Below are 20,636 nucleotides of genomic sequence, written 5' to 3'. Positions count from 1 at the left end.
ACGACTCCAAGATTTTGGAGAATGATGAACACGAATAGAATGACAAAGCCCCCAGTGGGCCGGGAATGTCAGCAAAGTGCTTCGACTCTGGTGAAACACTTCCTCATATTCGGTATAACCCACGCTGTTCAACTCCAGTAAAAGTTTCGTCAGGTTCTCTATACAGCTGACAGACTCAAAACATCACCTTCCATACTTCATCCACGCAATAGCCGCCCCGACGAAGAAAATCCCCGCCCAGATGAGGTTGGTCAACGCCCCCTCAACCCATCTCTTCGTCGCCATCTCTTCCCTGGCCTTCCACCCTCCTCCTAGCCCCGTCGCATTCGCATGAGGAAACGGCTCATCCGGCACCTCCTTTCCTAAGAACTTGCAAAGCGGCTCCCAGCCGTCATCAACAGACCACTCAAGCAACCTCTCAGGAGGCACCATGCCGCGAATCATATCACAATGCTCTGTAACCGTCAGCTTCCTTTTTTCCCCCAGAAACCCAAGATCAGACTCACCTCGATAAACCCACTTCCCATTCCTCTTAATAGCCCCCGCCATATCCCCATCCGGCGCCCGGAAAAACAACGCCCACAGAAACCGCTCATACACATGCCACGCCCAAAACGCCTCCCGATCCAGCAAACTCGCCACCCAAAAGCTCCAGCTCTCATTTACATGCACCAGCGTCTTCACCGCGCTCTCATGCCACCCCTCCAGATCCCGCCGCACATTCAGCACCACCTTCGCCTGCGGATACGCCCGCACCATCTCCGGCGCGAAGCAGCTCGCCGCCGCGTCGGTCACCGCCACGCAGTGTCCGATCAGCTCGTCAAATTCTTCTGCTGAGATGCTCACGTCCCCCGAGTCCGGGGCGGGGTTGTCGTGCCCGAAGTACTTCTTGCGCGCGAGCTTGACCCAGCCGGGCGCCGGGATCGGCGGGTCCTCGTAGACGATGTCCCAGCCGTGGTAGGTGTGGTCGTAGCCGAGGGTGAGGAGGGCCTGTTGAAGGGACTCGGTGCCGGAGCGCGGGGGCCCGACGCAGAGGACTTCCATTGGTTTTGTGCGTTTGCGCGGAGGGTAAGGGGGGAGGGGGTAGATGTGGTTTTCGAGGATGGACCACCACCAGGCGTTCATACTCGAGAGAGGGGTGAACATCTTGTAGTTCGTTGATGGTGGAAGGCCGCCTTTGGCGATATGTCGACTAGGTCAACCTCGGCGACTTCGATTCCTTCTAGAAGGACAGTCCCAAACGTCCAAACACCTACAACGCTAGTGACCGACCGATTGTGTGTTTGCTGTAGCTAGAAAGACAGGTTGACAGAAGCCGAGCGTGCATACCCGACCCGCGCCGGACTTCAGACCACACCCACGAGAGTGAGAGCCAAGAGATATTTATATCAGCACCAGGTTAACAGTGACCAAGAGTCAAACGATTTCTCGGAATCGCAAACCCGCAAAAATCAAATTTCACATCGACGATGGTTTCATGAAACAAACAAGAAAAGACCACATCCACAGAACCAAGGTGGTGGTCGTCAAAGCGCCTGACCTTTTGTTTGCCCCCAGGGCTGTAACTCGTATGCAACGTATGCAAACACACGCATGAACCATCCCTACTAATCCCCTTGGTTGAATTAGCCAGGATTTCTGCGATGCATCAAGTGTGACATGTCATGTCATGTACCAAGAAGTGTGTTGTCGAATAGCAGAAATAACAGCGGGGGGCATGATGAACCGGGTAGAGTTATTCTGTAACGGGGCGGTTTTCCGGAGGCGGCGGGTTCCCTGCAACACTTCAAATGTCTCCACACCTCCGTTTCCCCTCTCCCCCTTCTCCGCAAATCGCCAGTGCTTGCGAGCCCCCGGGACGGCTGTCTATTTGCTTTCCCAAAACACTGGTCGGGCGGTGGCACTCGACAGGGTGGGCTGCACGGTGCAGTTCGGAACCAAAAAGTCAAAATGCAACCCGAAAAAGGTCAAAATGCCTTTGAGAGGATGTTTGCCTGCGCACTTCAGCGGGGCGTAGGAATACATAAACCGGGGCCATTCGATGAACCGACCGGTGGCTAAAAAGGGGGTTGATGATGGCGGACATCATCAGCCATGCTTGCATACCCAGTATCCTGCCTTCGCGTCGCTCTCCCTCGCGAGCGAGCGCCAGAACTTGGTCCATCCGGGCCGTCCGTCGCTCCTAAGATGCTCGACCTCCTTGACTTCCTCGCCCCGTTGCCTCTCCTCCGCGGCCAGCAGCGCCGTGTAGAGCGACTGGTAGAAGAGCACTTGCTTCTCAATCCCCAGCGGCAGCGCGTCGATCGGCCCAAGGACCACTCCCTCCAACTCGTCCGCGTCGACCTCCCCGAGTGTGGAGATGAGCAGCGACGTTACATTCGGCTTTGGCACGGGAACGCGTCTGACGGACCCCTCAAACGAGATGTGCAACCTCCGGAGCGCGGGAAAGGTCGGAGCGATCTGGTTGATGATTTGCAGGTACTGATCGCGGGGGCTCAGCGCGCGCAGCTCTGTGATGAGAGGGGCGCCAGGCGACGGTCGCGGAGCCTTGTCGAGGGTGCGGTCGGTGAGAGACTCGTCGCGGTCCGGTATGCGGATTTCCAGCGACGTGATCCAGTTCAGGTGCGGCGTGGCGATGGCGTAGGGGAAATACATGGCCTCCAGCCTCTGCTCGAACTTGAATGTGTTCCTGGCGTACAAGACCTTGATCGTCTCTTCGTAGCTGCGGTGCATTGTCAGTCCCATCGTCTGATGTGTGTGCTGCCCAAGTCTCATGTCAAACTCACGCTCTCCGACACGTCAACAGCCACGGCAAGATTCCCAGATACGTCTCCTTGGGACCGCATGTCTGGAAGAACCCCCTGGGACATTGGTCTCCCAGCTTCGTCTCGAGCTTCCGGTCATCCGGGGCGCAGACGCAGCTCCACCAGTACCACTGCGGCGTCATGCTCGCATCGACCGACGGCGGGTCCATGGGCGACACGCCGGGCGAGTGAGGATACCATGCCGGCACTGGCTGGTGGCCTTTCCGCCACCGAATGTCGGGCTGCAGGCTGCGGCGGTACAGGAGGTAGAGATGGAGGATCTTACTGCCGAACGCCAGCTGGTAGATGTGATAGCGCAGGTCAAAGGTGAGGACCTCGAAGAAGGGGCCCAGCGAGATGTCATCGCCAGTGCCGGCGGGGGCTTTTCCAGTCAGCGGACGTGAACGAATGGCCAGGGTTGAGGTCTGGGGTGCGGCGCCGGCTGGATCGTCGTGGTGCTGGATCGCCGTTGCCGAGGTCGCCTCTCCCGCGTCCGCATCCGCATCCGGAGCGGTCAAAGGCGCGTCACGCGGCGGCAGCGGCAGCGGTTCCAACTGAGAGTCGCGACTCGGGCTGGATGCGCCGAGATGCGGTTCTGACATGGCTGCAGAGTGATTGATCGGCCGGGTGGAGAGGCGATCAGTCGTCCCGGATGTGCTGCCTGTGTTGTTTCTTCGAGAAATCGACGCTGCAAGTCGATCCGACGGGGGACACAGGCTGATGAAATTGTGGTCAGGCAGGTCCCGTCAGGTACAACTCACGCTGCGCTGCTTCTCAGCCGGGAGCGACGCCGAGCAAGTACCGAATCGGTGCGACTTCCCTGAAATTGGTGATAAGGAAGGCGTGCGATACGTACCGAACCGCAACCATCGGACTTTTTGGGTCTCAGGTGGAGCTGCAGCACTGTGTGAGATCTCCCTTGCGGACGTCCTTGTCGCCAAAAATAGACCCGAATTGCGCTGTCGAGGAGGCCCACAGCACTTCATCGGCACAGTCTCGTCACTGTACCCCTGGATCCGACCACTGTAATGGCCGCAGCAACCAAACCGCCCGCTGACCAAGAACTTGGATGCGTCGTGTCTGACCTCTTCCTCGCCCTGATGGATTCATCCCGAGCACTGTTTCGTCTCCAAGGCAACATCATCATGAAATCCTGCTGAGAGTCTTTGATTAGCCATAGCACAGAACCAGACATGATGAATGAGACAGATGACTTTCTCGTATTCTCGACGCGGCTTGCGCCGCCACTATTGTCTACATAATCTGCTTGCAACTTCTCCCAGCTTCATCACTTTAGGCCGACAGTCTGCAACACTGCCCGACCTCCAAAATTTCCCAAAAAGAAAGCGGCACGACGCCTTGATCTCCATTGACACCATCTGCAGTGGTAAAATCCTTCATACTTGATATCAGATGCCAACGGCCATGAACGCCATTGCAATAGCACCGGCCATACCGGCGTTGACGCGGTGAGCCTGGGCCGTGGTGACGACGGCAGGGACAATCTGAGTCGCCGACGCAGGAGGGTCGTCCGGCATGATGGTGCGGAACTCCGGCACCTCAAGACTCGCCGAGATTGTAGCATTGCCCGCGTTGCCCGGAGCAGAAGCGATGGGGTCAGCCGGATCCGCGTACGGAACCAAGGTCGTAGGTTGACCATGGGGAGGCCACAGAGTAGTCTCGGTGGCGGCCGTCTGGGGAGGGAAGACAACCGTGACAGTGGACTGACCCTGCGGCGGCCAGAGCGTAGATTCAGTCGCGGCTGTCTGGGGAGGATAGGCGATAGTGACAGTGGACTGACCCTGAGACAGCCAGAGAGTAGATGTCTCCCCGACGGTGAGAGTCGGCACGACGAGAGTGGTCGCACCAGGCCGAGTGGCAACGGGAGGGACTCCCTGAAGCGTACTTGCAGGAGGATCGCCCTGCGCAGTGTCGTATCCTTGCAGTCCGGAGGAGTTCTCGGCAGGCTTGTGGACGTAGACGGTCTGAACGACGACAATGGGACCCGTAGGTGCACCTTCGATGGGAGGCAAAGAGGGGGCAGGTGTGTGGTCATGCTCCCAGGCACACGAAGTCGAAAGACCGCCGGGCGGAACCGTGTGAACCACCACCTCTGTAGACTTGGTGGCCAACTTGAGGGTACGGGTGACGGTCGGAAGACGAACGGTCAGGTAAGTGGTGGCCGGGGTCGAAGGGGTGGAGAGGGTAGAGAAGTAGGAGACAGGAGGATAGGAAAAGAGCGTGTTGGACCCAGGCGGACTCGCACCAGGAGGGTTCGAACCGGGAGGGTAAGGAGAGCCAGGTGAGCTGGGAGCAGGAGTGTTGGGGTCAGAGGGAAAGTCGTCGCAGGCCCGGTAGACGTTGGCATAGCTGCAAGTTGCATCGCTGAAGCCGCAGAAGCCATAGAAGGTGTTGCCGCCGCAAGGATTGGAACAGATGGCCTCGTCCACCTTGGGGAGGCTCGCGATATTGCGTCCACAGCGACAGCCACTACCAAGCACAGGAAACGTCAGCGCGGAATCCTTGACGGCAATGACGGAAAACATACTCAGGGAATGCGGCAGCGTAGTCGAAGCCGGTGCAGGCAGACTCGCATTGCTCGGGAGTGAAGCCGGCGGGGAAGTTGACGAAGGCGCTGAACTGGTCCGAGGTGATGTTGACGCAGCCGTAGTACTCGAAGCCATGGATGATGTGGTTTGTCTGGGCAGCCACGAGGGAAGCCAGCAGTAGCTGGAAGAAGAGAAAGAGGGACATGTTGGACTGTGGAAGGACTGAATGAGTGTGAATGATAAGACGATCGCGAAATGAATGGAGGATGGTGGTCGTGGGAGCGGAACGAGCGAGAGATGTCTCGACCTCGACGGTGATGGTGTTGAGGCTTTGGAGAAGAATCGATAGAAGGCGGTCGATGTGAAGAATTTTATACCGGGAGGGGCGTGGGCATCGATGGGAGGAAGGTCCTGCCTTGGGAAGGAAAGAGCATGAAGAGAGAGGGGAGGCACGTTCCTTCCTCGTTCTGCCCTCCTGTCATGATGGGCAGGAAGGAGCGTCCCCCGCCTCTGCAACTTCCGTCTGAGGAAAGAGACACCTAGAAAATGGTTCTGGCAGGACGGCAGGCGTATCACGAAAGAATGAGAACGGTAAAAATGGCGAAGTACACGCTTTTGTTGTTCCGCTGGGTCTATCTTGGTATCTGAGCTATCCGTCATAATCCAGCGTCTCCGATACACTACCACCACAGCAGACATTGCAATCGTCAGGGCTCTCTTTGATCATCATGATGCCGAAAGGCTGTCTAGAGCCATTCACGACAGGCCAGCGGCGGTTACGCAGGTGTGCGCAACACAGCACGTCGGTTGTCCATGGCCGATCGAGTCTCATCATCCGATTGCAAGCTTGTCTCCGTCCCAAGGCTTTCACATGGAGTTAGCCGGTTTCGAGAAATAGGTTGACTAGCTTAGTGCTTCTTCCTGGAAGAGGACGACACCAGCTTCTTCTTCATGCTCTTGGGCATCTTGTCCTTGCGCTTCTCGCGCTTAGCTTCCTTGACCGCCAGCTTGTGTGCCTATCGAGTGTTAGTGGTAACTTGGTGCCAAAGCTTGAGCAGCAACATACCTTCTTCTCGTCCTTGTCCTCATGCTTGCGCCCTCTAGGCCTGCCCTTGTCGAACGTTGAGTCACCCTCCTCGTCATCATCGCTGTCAAGAGACGCTCCACTGCCAGATTCGTCCTCGGAATCCTCCTCTTCGTCCTGCTCCTCGTTCTCCTTAACAACGGTGTCGGCGAGCAGGTTCTTGTAGACGAGCTTATCGCCCTCGCCCTGCCCGATCTTGGCACCGTCCTTCTCGATATCGTAGACCTGTTCCAGCGTCTGAGGGATGTACTGCTTGCGGAAGACCTCGTTGTCAACCTCGACCTCCGCGGCAGCCTCGTCCTCGTCGGTAGGTCTGCTCTGGTAAATCTTCTCGACGGCCTCCGCCAGAGCAGGCTCCTCGACAGGGCCCTCCGTCGCCGTGATGAAGTCGAAAATGGCGCGGTCGGACAGAGTGTCAACGCCCTTCCTCCTGAAGAAGTCACCGACGTTCTTGATATCCATGCGCAGGAACTCCAGCGCGCGGGGGTGGTCGGGCTCGACACTCTGAGAGACATCGATGATGTACAACTTGTTGTCGTTGTAGAGGATGTTGTACTCGCTCAGATCGGCGTGGACGAGCCTGCAGACCTGGTATATCCTGCGGTACAGACCAAGCAATTGGACATACAGTCCCCTCCACTGCTCATCAACATCGTCTCCTACCAACTTGGCGTCTCTCAAGCGAGGGTACGCCCATCCCTTGCGGTCACCCAAGAAGCCCATCGCCAGAACATGCAGCTTCAGGCTAATGGGCTCCGGGCAAGGGATGCCGGCAGCGTGTATTCTCCTCAAGTTACGGAACTCCTTCTCGGCCCACAGCTTGACCATGCTCCTGTTGCTGCTCTTGTCGAAACCCTTTTGGAAACGGTGCTCGCCCGTGATGTATCTCTCGCGGTCCTTGAACACCAGAATCGCCGTCTTGTACACCTTGATGGCGCGCTGGACGGTCGGTCCATCGTCTTCGGGGTGCAGCACGGCGTGGTAGACGTTGGCCTCCTTTCCGGTGCTGATGGCGCCGTGGATCTCGCTGACCACGCCCCGGTTGATCATCTGCAGCAGAATCATGCGCGTGCGCTGGTCCAGCACCTGCTCGCTCGTCGCGCGGTCCGCCTTATCTTTCGTCTTCTCATCGTCGTCGCGGCCCTTGACGCTGTCGAGCCTGATCTTGGCGGCGTGCTTCGAGAGGGCGGTAATCTGGTCATCGACGCTCGCAAAGGTGTTCGCCGTCGGCCGCTGGGCGTTGGAGCGAGGCAGCGCGGCGCCGCCGTCGCCATTGCCGTTGCTGTTGAACATGCGCTGGCGGTTGTACGACTTTGTCAAGTCGCCAGCATCACCAGCCCACTCGTCGTCGGGTACGTCGTCGTCCGCGCCAAAGATGTCTTCCATGTCATCTTCGGCATCGTCGTCGAGCGCCGGGGCGTCGTGGGGCACGTTCTTCAGCTCGGCCGGGACCTCCTCGGTCTGTTCGTAGCCCTGGTTCGGGCGGTATGTGTAAGGGGGCTCGTGGGGAGCGGCGGGTGACTCGTTGGAAGCCATGCTGGGCGATTCGGGAGTGCCTGTTGATCGCAATCCAGTCGTTCGGGTCTTGGCTATCTTGCGGCTGGTGATGGCGCGGCCGCTGGCTTGGTGTTGTCGCGAGTGTGCTCGTCGAGAAATTGTTTACCCCTCTGCCCCTCCATCTCGACGGCCGGGATTTTCGAATTTTTTATCTTATCAGCGGTGGCGGGGTTTATCGACTCATCGGCCAATGGTAGGGGCCCGTGCGCTGTGATGAGTCAACAGTGAGTCGAATTTCAGTGACGAAAAATGAATCACCGCTGTTGCTCTGGGGGCTTACACGCTAGATGGCGCTAATGATTAGCCGAGAGAGCGCTGGTTGCGTTTGGTAAGTGGGGCGAGCTGCTGTCATTTTGAGGCGAATGCGCTGGAAGGAAGAACTCACATCTCACGCAACCTTGATGGGCAATCAACCAACTCCATCCCGGTCTTCACTTTGATGCATCCACCATGTACACCACATGTATGCATTTCAAGTATGCATTATCACATCGTAATCTCGCCAGCCTCGGCCCAACATCTGCCTGTCCTTCGAAGGGGTCACCCAGGCCGCGAACCGCTAAAAGCTCCGAGCCTGGGCAGCCGGTCCGCTCCCCGGTGTTGCGAGGCTTAAGAGTCAAGTTTATGACAGGAATGAGAGACTTTTTGCCGCCACTTCAGTCACTAAGAGATTGCGCCGGAGGCTGCTCCCCCTCTTCAATTCATCGTTTTCGCCAACTGGCTGATGGGCTCGCCCAGCCGCGCTATTCCAACCCGCGTTGCTGTCCCTAGACCGCGTCGAGAACATGACGCCGCCTCTCAAGCCCTCTAGAACACATGGTCTGACCAAACGGTTGAGCCCAGGAGTTTGGGCGAGGCCCGTTCTGGAAGTCTTCCGTGCATCTGGGTCCGAGACATGTCATATGCTGTGACCCAGAGCTGACATCTCAGGCTCAACCAAGTGCCGAACTGTGGAGTAAGCTTATGTACTACACTTTTGATCTACCCTTTGACTTCGACTCGACCTGCAGTTGACGTTCTAGCTCCAAAGCCAATGTTCAAATTTCTCCCACCTATCTCTCATGACTCGAAGACTTGCGCGAGTAACTGGAATGTTTTCTATTTTGCCCGCAATGTCGTGCTACCGAGCGGGAAGGTTATCGCCTTCGCCTGTTCTGTCAGGACTTTTGAGATTCTTCGTCGGATGTTCTATGCGATGGTTGAAGCCAAACGGAATCTCACCCAGTCGCTGTGGTGCCGTTGTCTTAGTCAGGTAAAAGATTGTTGCTCTAACTCTGAGCCTCCACTTGCCAAGGTAGCCCAGGTCGCTAGGCTTATGGTCTTTTCGATGTCTTTTTGACAGGTCAACTTCATCAAACCGATGTATGCAACCGTATTCACTCCAACTCCTCATTCAGTCAACCTACGACAACACATACTCAGGTAGGCTCTATCGAATTTCCATGGCGGAACCTATTAGTTCTCGGCCGAGAGCAGAAAGACGTTGCTAGTCGCGAAAACGGCAGAGGCAAGCGCGTTGGCGTCGGTGCGCTTGACAGCTGGTATGTGTGGAGAGACCTCCCATCCAGGCACGGTCCCTGGTTCGACACTGTCAAAGTCAATAAACAACCTTTATCCAGGACCTACCTAGCAGCCCTGAGGTCTCTGATCCTCCCGTTGGTGAACAGAGTCAACACCACCATCAATGCTAAAATAACCTCTGTCTCATCGGCTCAAGGTAGGACCCTAGAGTTCGCCAATCTCTGGTCGATGAAACCTGGTGGTCCCATGGATCTGCGCTACCACATGGTATGGGCGGACGAGGGTTTTCGTATATCATGTCGAAAGCCCTGGACTGGGCCTGCCTTGGGGCATGCATAGCGTAATCTGGTCACTACCGTTCGTTACTATTGTCAGACCTCTTTGGGATATCGAATTCTCTTCAGCGTGATGGCTCGCATCGTGCGCTGGACTTGGATTCTGGGGGTCATCTACATCTTGTTGGCCCCCTCTGCGCTAGCACAAGGGAAGGACAAGAGACCTGCTCCAAATACGCCAAGCACGCGGCCATTCACACCAACAGGTCGACCGGAAGCGGGACCAGAAGCGGGAATATCTACGGGCTCTTCATCAATCCGGCCCTTCACGCCAACAGGGCTACCTTTAGCAGGACCAAACGATGGAGCAGCTGCGAGTCTCTCATCATTGCGACCTTTCACACCGTCAGGAAGACCTCTAGGAGGACCAGATGGTGGACAGCGTGCGAGCTCGTCGTCAGTACGCCCTTTCACGCCCACAGGAAGGCCTCTAGGCGGACCAAATGGAGGACAGTCGGGAAGTTTGTCATCACAACGACCTTTCACACCTACAGGAAGACCTCTAGCAGGACCAAATGGGGGACAGCAAGGGAGTTCATCAACACTTCGGCCATTCACACCCACGGGGCTTCCTATGGCAGCACCAAACGCTGGACCACCCGCAGGTTCATCATCACCAAGACCTTTCACGCCGACAGGGCTCCCTCTCGCAGCACCTAATGCCGGACCTCCAGGTTCATCAACTCTTCGGCCATTTACACCTACAGGCCTACCACTAGCAGGTCCAGCAGCACCATCTGCAAGTTCGTTCACAACCCGGCCATTCGTACCGACGGGACGGCCCCAAGCAGGACCAAACGCGGGTCCACCTTCTAGTTCATCATCGCTTCGGCCTTTCACGCCCACGGGGAGACCTGGTGCGGGGACAGAAAGACATCGAGCGTGGCGACACGGAAGACAGTCCGCAAGGACACCGACGCGTCGACCATTTACACCGACTGGAAGGCCACGAGCAGGGCCGACTGGTGCGCCACTCGGGAACTCGACTAACTCAGGAAATTTTACTCTGGCCGACATTGATAGCGGAAAGGCGTTGGCGGAGCTCAACAAAAGGGCGCTCGACAACATCCGAAAACAGAATCATCGGCCTTCTTTCAGAAACGTTACCAATTCATGTTATGGAAACAACGTGTTGATGAGGAAGGAATGGTAAGTTCATGGATTTTCGCATTGTCGACCAAACTTGTGTATTCAAGCTAATCATGGCTTCCAGGAGGACACTTTCAACAGCAGAACGAAAGTCATTCGTCGCCGCTGTTCAGTGTATCATGAGGCAACCCGTCTTATCAGATCCAAAAAGGGTCCCAATGGCGAAGTCGCTCTACGATGATTTCGTTGCCGTTCACTACACGAGTTTCAGAAACACACATCTGACCGTAAGTCAAGTTTTTCTCGGCAATGGAACACCCAACTGATCAACTCCCAGGCGTCGTTCTTTGCTTGGCATCGATATTACCTAGCCACATTCGAGCAAAAGCTGAGAACAGAATGCGCATACAAAGGCGCATTGCCGTACTGGGAATGGGGTCTCGATATCAACGATCCCGCCGCGTCCCCGGTATTCGACGGCTCCGAAACCTCCCTCGGCAGTGACGGTGCCTTCATCCCTCATGATGGCCTACGTCTCCGACAGCCCTTCTCCAACAACCTCATCGTTCTCGAGCCGGGATCCGGCGGTGGATGTGTCAAGTCAGGCCCTTTCTCCAAGATGGTGGTGCATATTGGTCCAGCCGCGCTCGCGCAGTATGGTACCGACAAGCCGTTCAACGTCACGGATCCGCTAGAAGACTTGCCACGATGTCTCAAGCGGGATCTGAACAAACACGTCGCAGCGAAATACTGTTCATTCCGAAATACAACGAACCTCATCACCCAACAAAAGACCATCGAGACCTTCGCACCACTTTTACAGGGCGACGATCGCTTCTTCCCGAATACCCTGGGTGTCCACGGCGGAGGCCACTTCATTATCGGCGGCGATCCTGGCGCGGATGGATTGATCGCGCCTGGAGATCCCGCTTTCTGGGTCCATCAGGCCCAAGTCGATCGCGTATACTGGATCTGGCAGAACCTCGACTTTGCCAATCGACAGGGCGTGTTCGGCACCTTCTCGCTCCAAGATAATCCGAAAAGCCCCAATGGCAGCGTCGACGACCTGATCGACCTGACACCGTTGACAAGGCCTGTCAAGATCAAGGATCTGATGAACACGGTGGGCGGGACGCCGCTGTGTTACATGTACGAATAGAGATCTATCATCTTCGGTAATTTTTTTTAATGTTTAGAATCACGATACCCTTCACCAAAGCTTCCACTACACTCTACTGCATCATAGTCTCGCGTGTGGCCAAGCCAAGCGAAGACGGCTAGAAGTGCTCACAGACGCCATTCAGTCACGCCCATTCTCAGGTACGCATTCCATCCGAGAAGCTTGCAGCTAAGCTTAAGCATTGTTTTGAACGCTAGCTCACCGCCACGGGCATTTGGGAAATGGTGTCTGGCCAATTTGGTCCGGATTGGGCAATCCTTTTGGCCCAGCATCCCGTCAGAAGCATTCCAGCCAAGAAGCGCGAGCTGAGTCACGGTTCGGCAGCGATTGGCGAGCTGCAATGTAGAACTCAGCCGATTATCATTTTCGCCGTAATGTGGCCTCGTTCTCGCTTCACATCAGCATCATGCAGGCAGCGAGGCGACAACAAACCCAGCCTTTCAAGGAAACGACAAGTTCAAACGAAAGTCTGGCCCAGCTAGCTCAAAGCCACAAGCCACAACGACCTCCCGCGACCACAACCTAGAAATATCACACCTGGGGACATCCCATCGTCGATCCACGCAAGCCAGGAGCCTCCCAGTTTCGCCCCCCAGAGCCAAGCTTTGTCGTAGTTGAGACGGGAGCACCCACTAGGCCTCGCGCTTGTCCGCCGACGACCCGCTGAGGCTCCCCTTCATCCCTGCAGTTCGGGTGCGTGCTCGGTTGTTCGGCCCCCTGCCCATCAAAGCGCAGCAAACCCACGACCCGTTCGACCAACCGGGTCCGAGCCAAAACGGGCCCTGCTAAAAACGCGTGGCTCTGGCTGGCCCTTTTTCTGATGGCGCTTTGGTGGGCTTGAAACATCTGTCATCCCGGTCGGTGGTCTGTATTTAGTGCCTTGGGTGAGCTCAGAGGTACGTGAGCGGTGACGTTGACAACATGCTTAGCTCTGGGGCTGGTCCTTTGTCTCTCTCCCACCAACGGGTGAGACATGTTTGCACACAGGTTTTCTATTAAGCTATGGCCATGGGCAATGGGAAAATGCAGGTAGAGCTGGTTTCCCGTTCTGTTCGTCTCATCGTTGGAAAATTTCGGCCATGGTTGTTGTTCCCGGATTTTATGTGCCAATCGTTAACTTCAAGATGAGCCACATCGAATGGCTGTGAGGTGTGGGTATCAACTCCAGTCAGCGCCAATGGTTGATGATGAGTGAATGCGCCACGCCAGCTTGCGACAACAATTCGACCTGGCGCAACCGTACGGTCAGAAGGAAATAATACATTCCGCCTGCCGTGGGACTTGAGAAGGCATTAACGCGCTGTTGTGCACCGGGAAACGGGAAACATCAAGACTTGAGTCGTGATTTCCCAATCACCGCACAAACAATACGAAGCAAACATTCAGGAAGCAACAACCCGTTGGGCGATTACTTTGTGACACCAGCGACGACCCAGAAAGCTCCCTTCCTGGATCCTTCGGTGGCAAACAAAGAAGGTTCGCAAACAGAGCTCGGTGGTCGCTTATTCGCCGAGTGTCTTTCAACCTCAGGCCCGTGATATCACCACGACATCCATCACCGCCACCCCCACGACCTACATATCAACTTTTGCCAGACCAGCACTTTTATCGATCACAATTCATACCTAACGCCATCATGATATCCATAGCAGCCCCGAGGCTGCTATCCACCAGATCCCGACAGCACCTCCCGTTCTTATACGTCGCATTTGCCGTTTGCCTCATGTTTGTCTTTCTGCAAACGGACCTCGGTAGCACCGTTATTACCAGCGTCGCTGATAGGAGTTCTGCGAGGACGAAAGGAAAGACGAACGTACCGAAAACGCCGACATACAAGCCATTACCAACATGGACGCCTCCACCCGTCAAAGACCCCTTCCCGATGCTCATGTCGGCGCAGCCGCCTCCGGTGCCCTCCTGGAACCAGCCGAGGGAACCGAACGTGTACCAGAAGTACAACCTTCCGATCGCTCCTCCATTGCTTATCGGCTTCACGCGCAGCTGGCCAATGCTGCTGCAAACCGTTGTCGGATACGTCACGGCGGGCTGGCCGGCAGACCAGATATATGTGGTGGAAAACACAGGCGTCCATGATTCCAACGCGTTGAACAGGTTGTCGCTGCAGAACCCGCTATACCTCAACCACACGCAGTTGCACATGCTCGGCGTCAATGTCATTAGCACGCCGGTATTACTCAACTTTGCCCAGCTGCAGAATTACTTTGTATCGATCAGCAAGGAGAGGAAATGGCCTTACTACTTCTGGAGTCACATGGATTCGCTCGTACTGTCTCTCGAGGAAGGCGAAGAGGGACTCTCAGGGCCCGTCAACACTCCCGAGTACCAAACAATCTACGATCTTGCGGTGAAGGAGGTCAACCACACCCTCCATACAGACAAGAAATGGGGCGCGAGGTTCTTTGCTTATGATCATCTTGCTCTGGTAAACCCAGTAGCCTACGAAGACGTTGGCGGTTGGGACACCTTTATCCCATACTACATGACGGACTGCGACATGCACTGGCGACTTGAGGAAGCTGGCTGGAGCATGCTCAGCGCCAAGGCAGGGGTCATCCAAGATGTGGCGTCGGTGCTCGAAGACCTCCGTATGCTTTACCGGGAGACCGAAGTACCAGATGGATTCAGCTTCACCGACCCCAACCCACCAGTGCCGAAGGCAGCCGATGACCATTTAAAGAAGAAGACAGCTAGGGGACTGGAGGACAGTTTGGCTAAGCTGCCCCCAAAATCAGGCGACGGTGCCGTGGTTGATGGCGCAGACGTCACCACCACAGTTCGTGACCCGATTCCATCTTTCAAGCGGCTCTTCCGTATTGGCCAGGAAATGTTCAACCACAAACACGCCGAGCGAGAAAGGAACACATGGCAAGTGGGCCAGCGAGGCGGTGACCCGAGCGAGCCCTACTATTACGACGCATATGGCTTTCAGACAGGCATTGACGTGATGACGGAAGCTGGGCGCGAGGTGTTCAGGAGGAAATGGGGACACCGGGGTTGCGACTTTGCTGCTGCTGGCTTACACCCGAGCGACGCTTGGAAGGTCGAGAAGGACTGGGAATAGTACAAATGGCCTTTGGTATACTGAACGAACTTGGTGTTGAAGGCGCTTTGGCTAGAGGGTTTGGTTTCAATACACGACAACAATAATGTCTAGAAAGGACATCATCAGACAGTTTCCTAAAACACATATGATGTTACAACCTCCATCAAATGTGAACTTATGCGTGGCGCACCGCAGATTTCCTGAGTGAATATTGAGAGATTCAGCCGAGTTTTCATAGTCGAACATTCCAGAATGCTTTTTCTAAAGGACATTAACGTCGTCGCTAACGAGTATGGTCGAAGCTGAGTTGTTTAGCTGGGTATGTGAGCATCGTAAGCCCAGGTTCCAGATTTAAGGGTTTACAGTTAACAGCAATGATGCTCATGATGTTCTTCGTGAGGTAGAAGAAGTCAACTTTTTGCAGTCCATCAACGTCTTGTGCAAGTTCACAACCTAGATGGCCATCACATCAGTTAGCAATGAAGCGCCTGTAGTCCATAAGAAGCTTCCTGTCTGCGCACCGCCGTTGCCCACCGTCCACATTTTTTCTCTTTCCTTCTAGAGATTGTCATAGAAATGCCAGTCACTCTCAGAGTTTCAACGATTAACCCTGTAGGAAAAAAAAACATTATAATCACCTGTTCATGTCATTTGGTCGGAAATCTAATTCTCTCCAGACCTCAATCTTCGGTGTTCATTGAGACAGTGGACATGACTAAGTAAAAGCGGGGCCCGTAGGCAGCCACACGCTAAACCGACCTCAGCAAGCTCACCGGTAAGTGAATTCAGGAACGAACAACTCAAAAGCAAATTTGTCGATAAATCATTTCTTGATGTGGCGATCATTAATATTACCATCCTATCAGAAGATCATCGCGCCAATACATGATGGGAGAGCTGAGACTTGACAAGCTGCCGGTGGAGATTCTCCGACAGATCTGCAGCAAACTTCCCGACATTGAAGACGATGGGGACTATGAGGTCGGGGCTGAACCAAGTCTCCTCGCCCTATCTCACATATGCAGACGACTACGAAGCGTGGCTGTGGCTGAACTCTTCAAGTTCATCAACCCTGAGCATATGTACGGGGGACCGCGCCTCACGGCATTCATCCCACTACTCCTCAGTTTCAGGGCCAACCCTGAGATGGCGGCCGAGGTGAAGGACATTTCAACCTATCCGGCACTCGACCTATACCATGGAACACGCGACAACCATATGGATCTCGTGTCGACTGCACAGGCTTTGGGTGTGTCGGTACCTAGGGCCTTGACTTGGGAGGAAACGCCCACCTACCGTGTGGAGACTTCGAAAACGCAGGAGGAAACGAGGGGAGAAGTCGCTCAGTTTCTGACGGAGATGATCATGGCGCATACGCCCAACGTCCGCACCGTCTACTATCAAAGGCGAAACAAGGCCACGTTCTTCAAAACACTCTCATCGGTAGCCAAGACCACCGGAAGCGCGTCCCTCCTGGCAAAGCTTCATGACTTCAACATCGACAACCTTGGAGCTGCTGAGAACATTCAGCCGCTATCAGAGTGGGCTCCGAATCTCGACTCGCTATGGCTCGAGACCGTCCACGGCCCGGTCTCTGGGCTCAGGTTTGACACAGTAAGGGTACTCTTGCTCACGATGGCAAACCTTGCTGGCCCAGAGATGAAGGAGTTGGTCCGCGGATTTCCGAACGTGAAGAAGTTCTGGTTTAGCTGGACCGATGATCTCAAGACTGGCGACAGGGAGTTTACGCTGGAATATCGCCAAACTGCCGGGGGTTCGCGTGAATGCACACCGCGAGAGATGGTGGAAGCACTCGAACCACTACAACATCAACTCACAGAGTTGACGCTACATTCGAACGGGGCGCTTCTTCAAGTACCCAAGGCAAGAAGAGATCAGCTCCTCGACGTGGTCACATCATTCAAGAATTTTGAAGTCCTTGAGCGTCTCGATATTGACGGCGTGAGCTTATATGATCCGTGGCATCATCTATACGACGGAGAGAACGCAGACACCGTGCGACGATTCGGAAGAATGCTCCCAGAGAGATTGGAAACGTTGGATCTGATGGACTTGAGGCGAGGTCCGGTGGATGATGATTTGCTGGCGTTTGCGTCGCATGTCGGCCAGTGCTGTCCCAAGTTACGGACGATACGATATCGGCGGATGCTTAGTACGACGGACAGGAGCGAAGTTCCTCCAGAAGAGCTGGAAGAGCTGAAGGGGTTGTTTGGCAAGAGTGGCGTTGAATTTGAAGCGGATGAGAGTGGCTACTACAAGGTGAAGTCTTGGAGAAGATAGCATATGGCAAATGATGAAATCAACAACATCTGGTCGTGAAGCCCATGAGTATTGTGCTTCGATTGATATCTCGGTCATCACCATTGTCGCACTGGTCAAGGTCGCCAACCTCGTTTTCGCTTGGGCGACTGCTTGGCGACTGGGGTATCACCAGTCACGACCTTGAGTGTGGTCCCGCCGCGCATTTTAGGGCCTTGGCGATTGCTCACTACCTTGATTTGAGAGATAATATTTCGTGATCCCGCCATCTCCGGAGATGTATTGTTCCTTGGTTTGTCGAATACATCAAGCCGATGATATCCACGATTTTTGGGCCTGACACTAGCAGATTCAGCCATAGAGGGCCGCTATCAAAGACTGAACTCAACACCAATGAGTTTCCCTGGCCCAGAACTCAATAGACCTTTCAGAATAAGCTGCAGCGGTAGTGTTCACAAAGTTGACCCAACCGGGATTTGGTCGCCGTCTGAGGTCGCATTGAGCGCGTGGCACCATACCAAAGCAGGCTCTTGCAGATCGGCTCATTCCATTAGTCCGTCAATCACCCAATCGCCGCCACCAAGTAACCTTTTAAGCTTAAACTTTAAGGGCAGGTGGAAGGATTTTGAAGAGTTGCGTGCGAGTTGCGTTCCCGGCCAAGCTGCTTCGATCAGTGAGCAGGATTCCCCCGTAATCATCATGGGAGTCCGAGTCTTGGCTGTTCAATGGTATGCTTGTCCGATTATCTTGACCTGTTCATTTTGGGAAGGTCTGAAGAAGTATTTACAATCCAAGAGGCCAATACCCCAGAAGTCCCTGTTCGTCGCTAAGCGAGTTCATGAACCGACAGCTGACGAATGTTTCTGGCCTTGCCGAGCTGCCCGATTAGCTGCTTCAGATCGCTCTTCCCTCCGCATCGTGGTGGGTTCCTACGCGGCAGTGGCTGGCCAGCCCCTGGCAATCGGCTCATGCCTTTTGAATGGGTCGCACTTGTCACTGATGTCGAAGCATCCCCGTCCATCACTCGTACCTCTACGCCAAGCAGAAGCAGCCATGCGGGCTCATTCTCCATAAATGAGTGAGGGGTTCTATGACAACACCAATCACAACTTCCTTATCAATCAACGGGATGATGCAGCCTCAGATCACACCTACCGCTTTCTGCAAAGGTTGATCAGTGACACCATAGGAAGTCGCACTACCTTTGGAAGCCTTACCACGGGAGGCACAAGAATAAAGGCGCCTTCTGATTTCCATAAAAGGGGCCGATGATCGCCTGGAAGGATGAATTTCTGACCTCCAGCCCTCCATCCCTCCAGCGTCCAACCCCTGACGTCACGTAGAGTGTACCGCTCACGATGAAGTTCCTCGCTGGCCTCTCCCTCGTGCTGCCGCTGGCCTCCGCCGCGGCTGTCACCCCTCTCGAGAAGAAGATTACCTACGATGGATTCAAGGCCTTCCGCATCGCCACCCACAATGATGCGTTTTCCATCAAGGCAAAGATCGCCAACATCGCCGCCATCCCCTTTAACCTCGACAATAGCGAGCACTTGGATGTGGCCATTCCTGCCGGTGATATCTCCAAGTTCGAGAAGCTCGGACTGGAGACCACAGTGCTGCATGAGGATCTGGGTGCCGACATCGCCGAGGAAGGCACCTTTGCTGCATACGAGAGTACGTTTGAAACATGGCGATGGAACAAGCGCGTGTATACTGACTTCACCAGGCAACGGAGATGCCACCATTCAGGCCCTTCCGGACCTGTCGTGGTTCAACTCGTACCACGCCTTCGCCGACCACCAGCAATTCATCCGCGACCTGCAGTCCAACTTCCCCTCCAACTCTGAGTTGGTGAACGCCGGCAGCTCGTACGGCGGACGCTCACTACTGGGCATTCACCTTTGGGGTAGCGGCGGCAAGGGATCTAAGCCTGCGATCTATTGGCACGGTACCGTCCATGCTCGCGAGTGGATCACCTCGATGGTAATAGTTCTCGCTCATGGTTGCGTCAAGGACTACTAACCAACACATGATAGGTTGTTGAGTACCTCACGTACCAGCTCATCGATGGATACCAGAAGAACGATGCTACTGTCAAGGCCATCCTTGACAAGTACGATTTCTACATTCTCCCCATCGTGAACCCTGATGTAAGAAACTCAATTCGAAACAAAAGACGTGGAACTGACACTCCCAGGGCTTTGCATACACCCAGACCAACGACCGTCTGTGGCGCAAGAACCGTCAACCTAGATCTGGAAGCACTTGCATTGGCACGGATATCAACAGGTACGCATATGACTATCCTCTAAGAAACAAATCACTAATCTCCCCAGAAACTGGCCTTTCAACTGGCAACTCCCTGGTGGCGCCTCCACCAACCCTTGCTCCGAGACCTACAAGGGTGTGGCTGCTGGCGATACTCCTGAGATGGTTGCTCTAAAGGCCTACACCGACCGCCTCGCCTCTGGCAACGGTATCAAGCTCTTCATCGACTGGCACAGCTATGGACAGTATATCCTGCTTCCCTACGGTTATGACTGCTCTGCCCGTGCCAGCAACCACGCACGCCAGATGACTCTCGCCGGCAACACCGCCACGACTATCGCTCAATCCTACGGCACCCGCTTCACCTATGGACCCAGTTGTTCCACCCTCTATGCGACTACTGGCAGTGCTCCTGACTACCTTACAGGTGCTGCTGGCGCGGAGGTTGCCTGGACCATTGAGCTCAGGCCGTCTGGCTCTGCTGGTGGTGGTTTCGTTCTGCCCGCCGCGCAGATCCTGCCCAGCGCGATTGAGCAGTGGAACGGCATGAAGTACCTGCTTGCGAACGTCTAGAATCGAGGACATCTCGGGTGTTTGCACCTACTGTCTCATCCATAGACTTTGTGAATAAACACTCCCGTAACATGCATTTGGACCGAATGATGAATCAGTATTCTTCCGCCAGTAGGTATATGAGGCGTTCTAGACTGCGCTTATTTGACATTAGGAACTGTTTTCGTGATCTCCTCACTGTCCAGACGCTACGCTACGCTGCGCCAATGCAAAGTATTGATTAAGATTTTAAGACTCAAAGTCGACTGCTTTTTCAGGTTTCTGGTTAGTGTTCGGTTGGAATTTCTGATGGCGTTGATGTGGCTTAGCTGAAGACCCGCAATCATCTGGTG

The 20,636-nt window shown here is 54.9% G+C and overlaps 8 protein-coding genes across 8 annotated transcripts; 4 read left to right on the top strand and 4 right to left on the bottom strand.

Moving 5' to 3' along the window:
• Positions 1–183: 183 nt before the first annotated feature.
• GCG54_00007556 (uncharacterized protein) lies at positions 184–1,146 on the bottom strand (the record flags this gene model as incomplete). The annotated part of the gene is made up of 2 exons (XM_045407536.1): positions 184–455; positions 507–1,146. 2 exons carry the CDS (start codon positions 1,144–1,146, stop codon positions 184–186), a joined length of 912 nt encoding a protein of 303 aa, XP_045266981.1.
• A 942-nt stretch (positions 1,147–2,088) lies between these two features.
• GCG54_00007555 (uncharacterized protein) lies at positions 2,089–3,406 on the bottom strand (the record flags this gene model as incomplete). Its single annotated transcript, XM_045407535.1, has 2 exons — positions 2,089–2,722; positions 2,787–3,406. 2 exons carry the CDS (start codon positions 3,404–3,406, stop codon positions 2,089–2,091), a joined length of 1,254 nt encoding a protein of 417 aa, XP_045266980.1.
• Positions 3,407–4,213: 807 nt separating this feature from the next.
• On the bottom strand, positions 4,214–5,558 carry GCG54_00007554 (uncharacterized protein; the record flags this gene model as incomplete). Its single annotated transcript, XM_045407534.1, has 2 exons — positions 4,214–5,294; positions 5,353–5,558. The coding sequence occupies 2 exons, from the start codon at positions 5,556–5,558 to the stop codon at positions 4,214–4,216; spliced, it is 1,287 nt and encodes a 428-aa protein (XP_045266979.1).
• Positions 5,559–6,261: 703 nt separating this feature from the next.
• Positions 6,262–7,973, bottom strand: GCG54_00007553 (Serine/threonine-protein kinase RIO1; the record flags this gene model as incomplete). The annotated part of the gene is made up of 2 exons (XM_045407533.1): positions 6,262–6,369; positions 6,420–7,973. 2 exons carry the CDS (start codon positions 7,971–7,973, stop codon positions 6,262–6,264), a joined length of 1,662 nt encoding a protein of 553 aa, XP_045266978.1.
• Positions 7,974–11,052: 3,079 nt separating this feature from the next.
• Positions 11,053–12,098, top strand: GCG54_00007552 (Tyrosinase-like protein orsC; the record flags this gene model as incomplete). Its single annotated transcript, XM_045407532.1, has 2 exons — positions 11,053–11,226; positions 11,277–12,098. The coding sequence occupies 2 exons, from the start codon at positions 11,053–11,055 to the stop codon at positions 12,096–12,098; spliced, it is 996 nt and encodes a 331-aa protein (XP_045266977.1).
• Positions 12,099–13,755: 1,657 nt separating this feature from the next.
• GCG54_00007551 (uncharacterized protein) lies at positions 13,756–15,201 on the top strand (the record flags this gene model as incomplete). The annotated part of the gene is made up of 1 exon (XM_045407531.1): positions 13,756–15,201. The coding sequence occupies one exon, from the start codon at positions 13,756–13,758 to the stop codon at positions 15,199–15,201; it is 1,446 nt and encodes a 481-aa protein (XP_045266976.1).
• An 870-nt stretch (positions 15,202–16,071) lies between these two features.
• Positions 16,072–17,484, top strand: GCG54_00007550 (uncharacterized protein; the record flags this gene model as incomplete). Its single annotated transcript, XM_045407530.1, has 1 exon — positions 16,072–17,484. The coding sequence occupies one exon, from the start codon at positions 16,072–16,074 to the stop codon at positions 17,482–17,484; it is 1,413 nt and encodes a 470-aa protein (XP_045266975.1).
• A 1,337-nt stretch (positions 17,485–18,821) lies between these two features.
• Positions 18,822–20,304, top strand: GCG54_00007549 (Metallocarboxypeptidase A; the record flags this gene model as incomplete). The annotated part of the gene is made up of 5 exons (XM_045407529.1): positions 18,822–19,137; positions 19,190–19,446; positions 19,500–19,613; positions 19,661–19,752; positions 19,800–20,304. The coding sequence occupies 5 exons, from the start codon at positions 18,822–18,824 to the stop codon at positions 20,302–20,304; spliced, it is 1,284 nt and encodes a 427-aa protein (XP_045266974.1).
• Positions 20,305–20,636: the final 332 nt, after the last annotated feature.

This window comes from Colletotrichum gloeosporioides (genome assembly GCF_011800055.1).
Source record: "Colletotrichum gloeosporioides strain Lc1 chromosome Unknown consensus_27, whole genome shotgun sequence".
Classification (NCBI taxonomy): domain Eukaryota; kingdom Fungi; phylum Ascomycota; class Sordariomycetes; order Glomerellales; family Glomerellaceae; genus Colletotrichum; species Colletotrichum gloeosporioides.
Note: the sequence above shows the minus strand (reverse complement) of the source record. Positions and strands in the feature narration are given on the sequence as shown.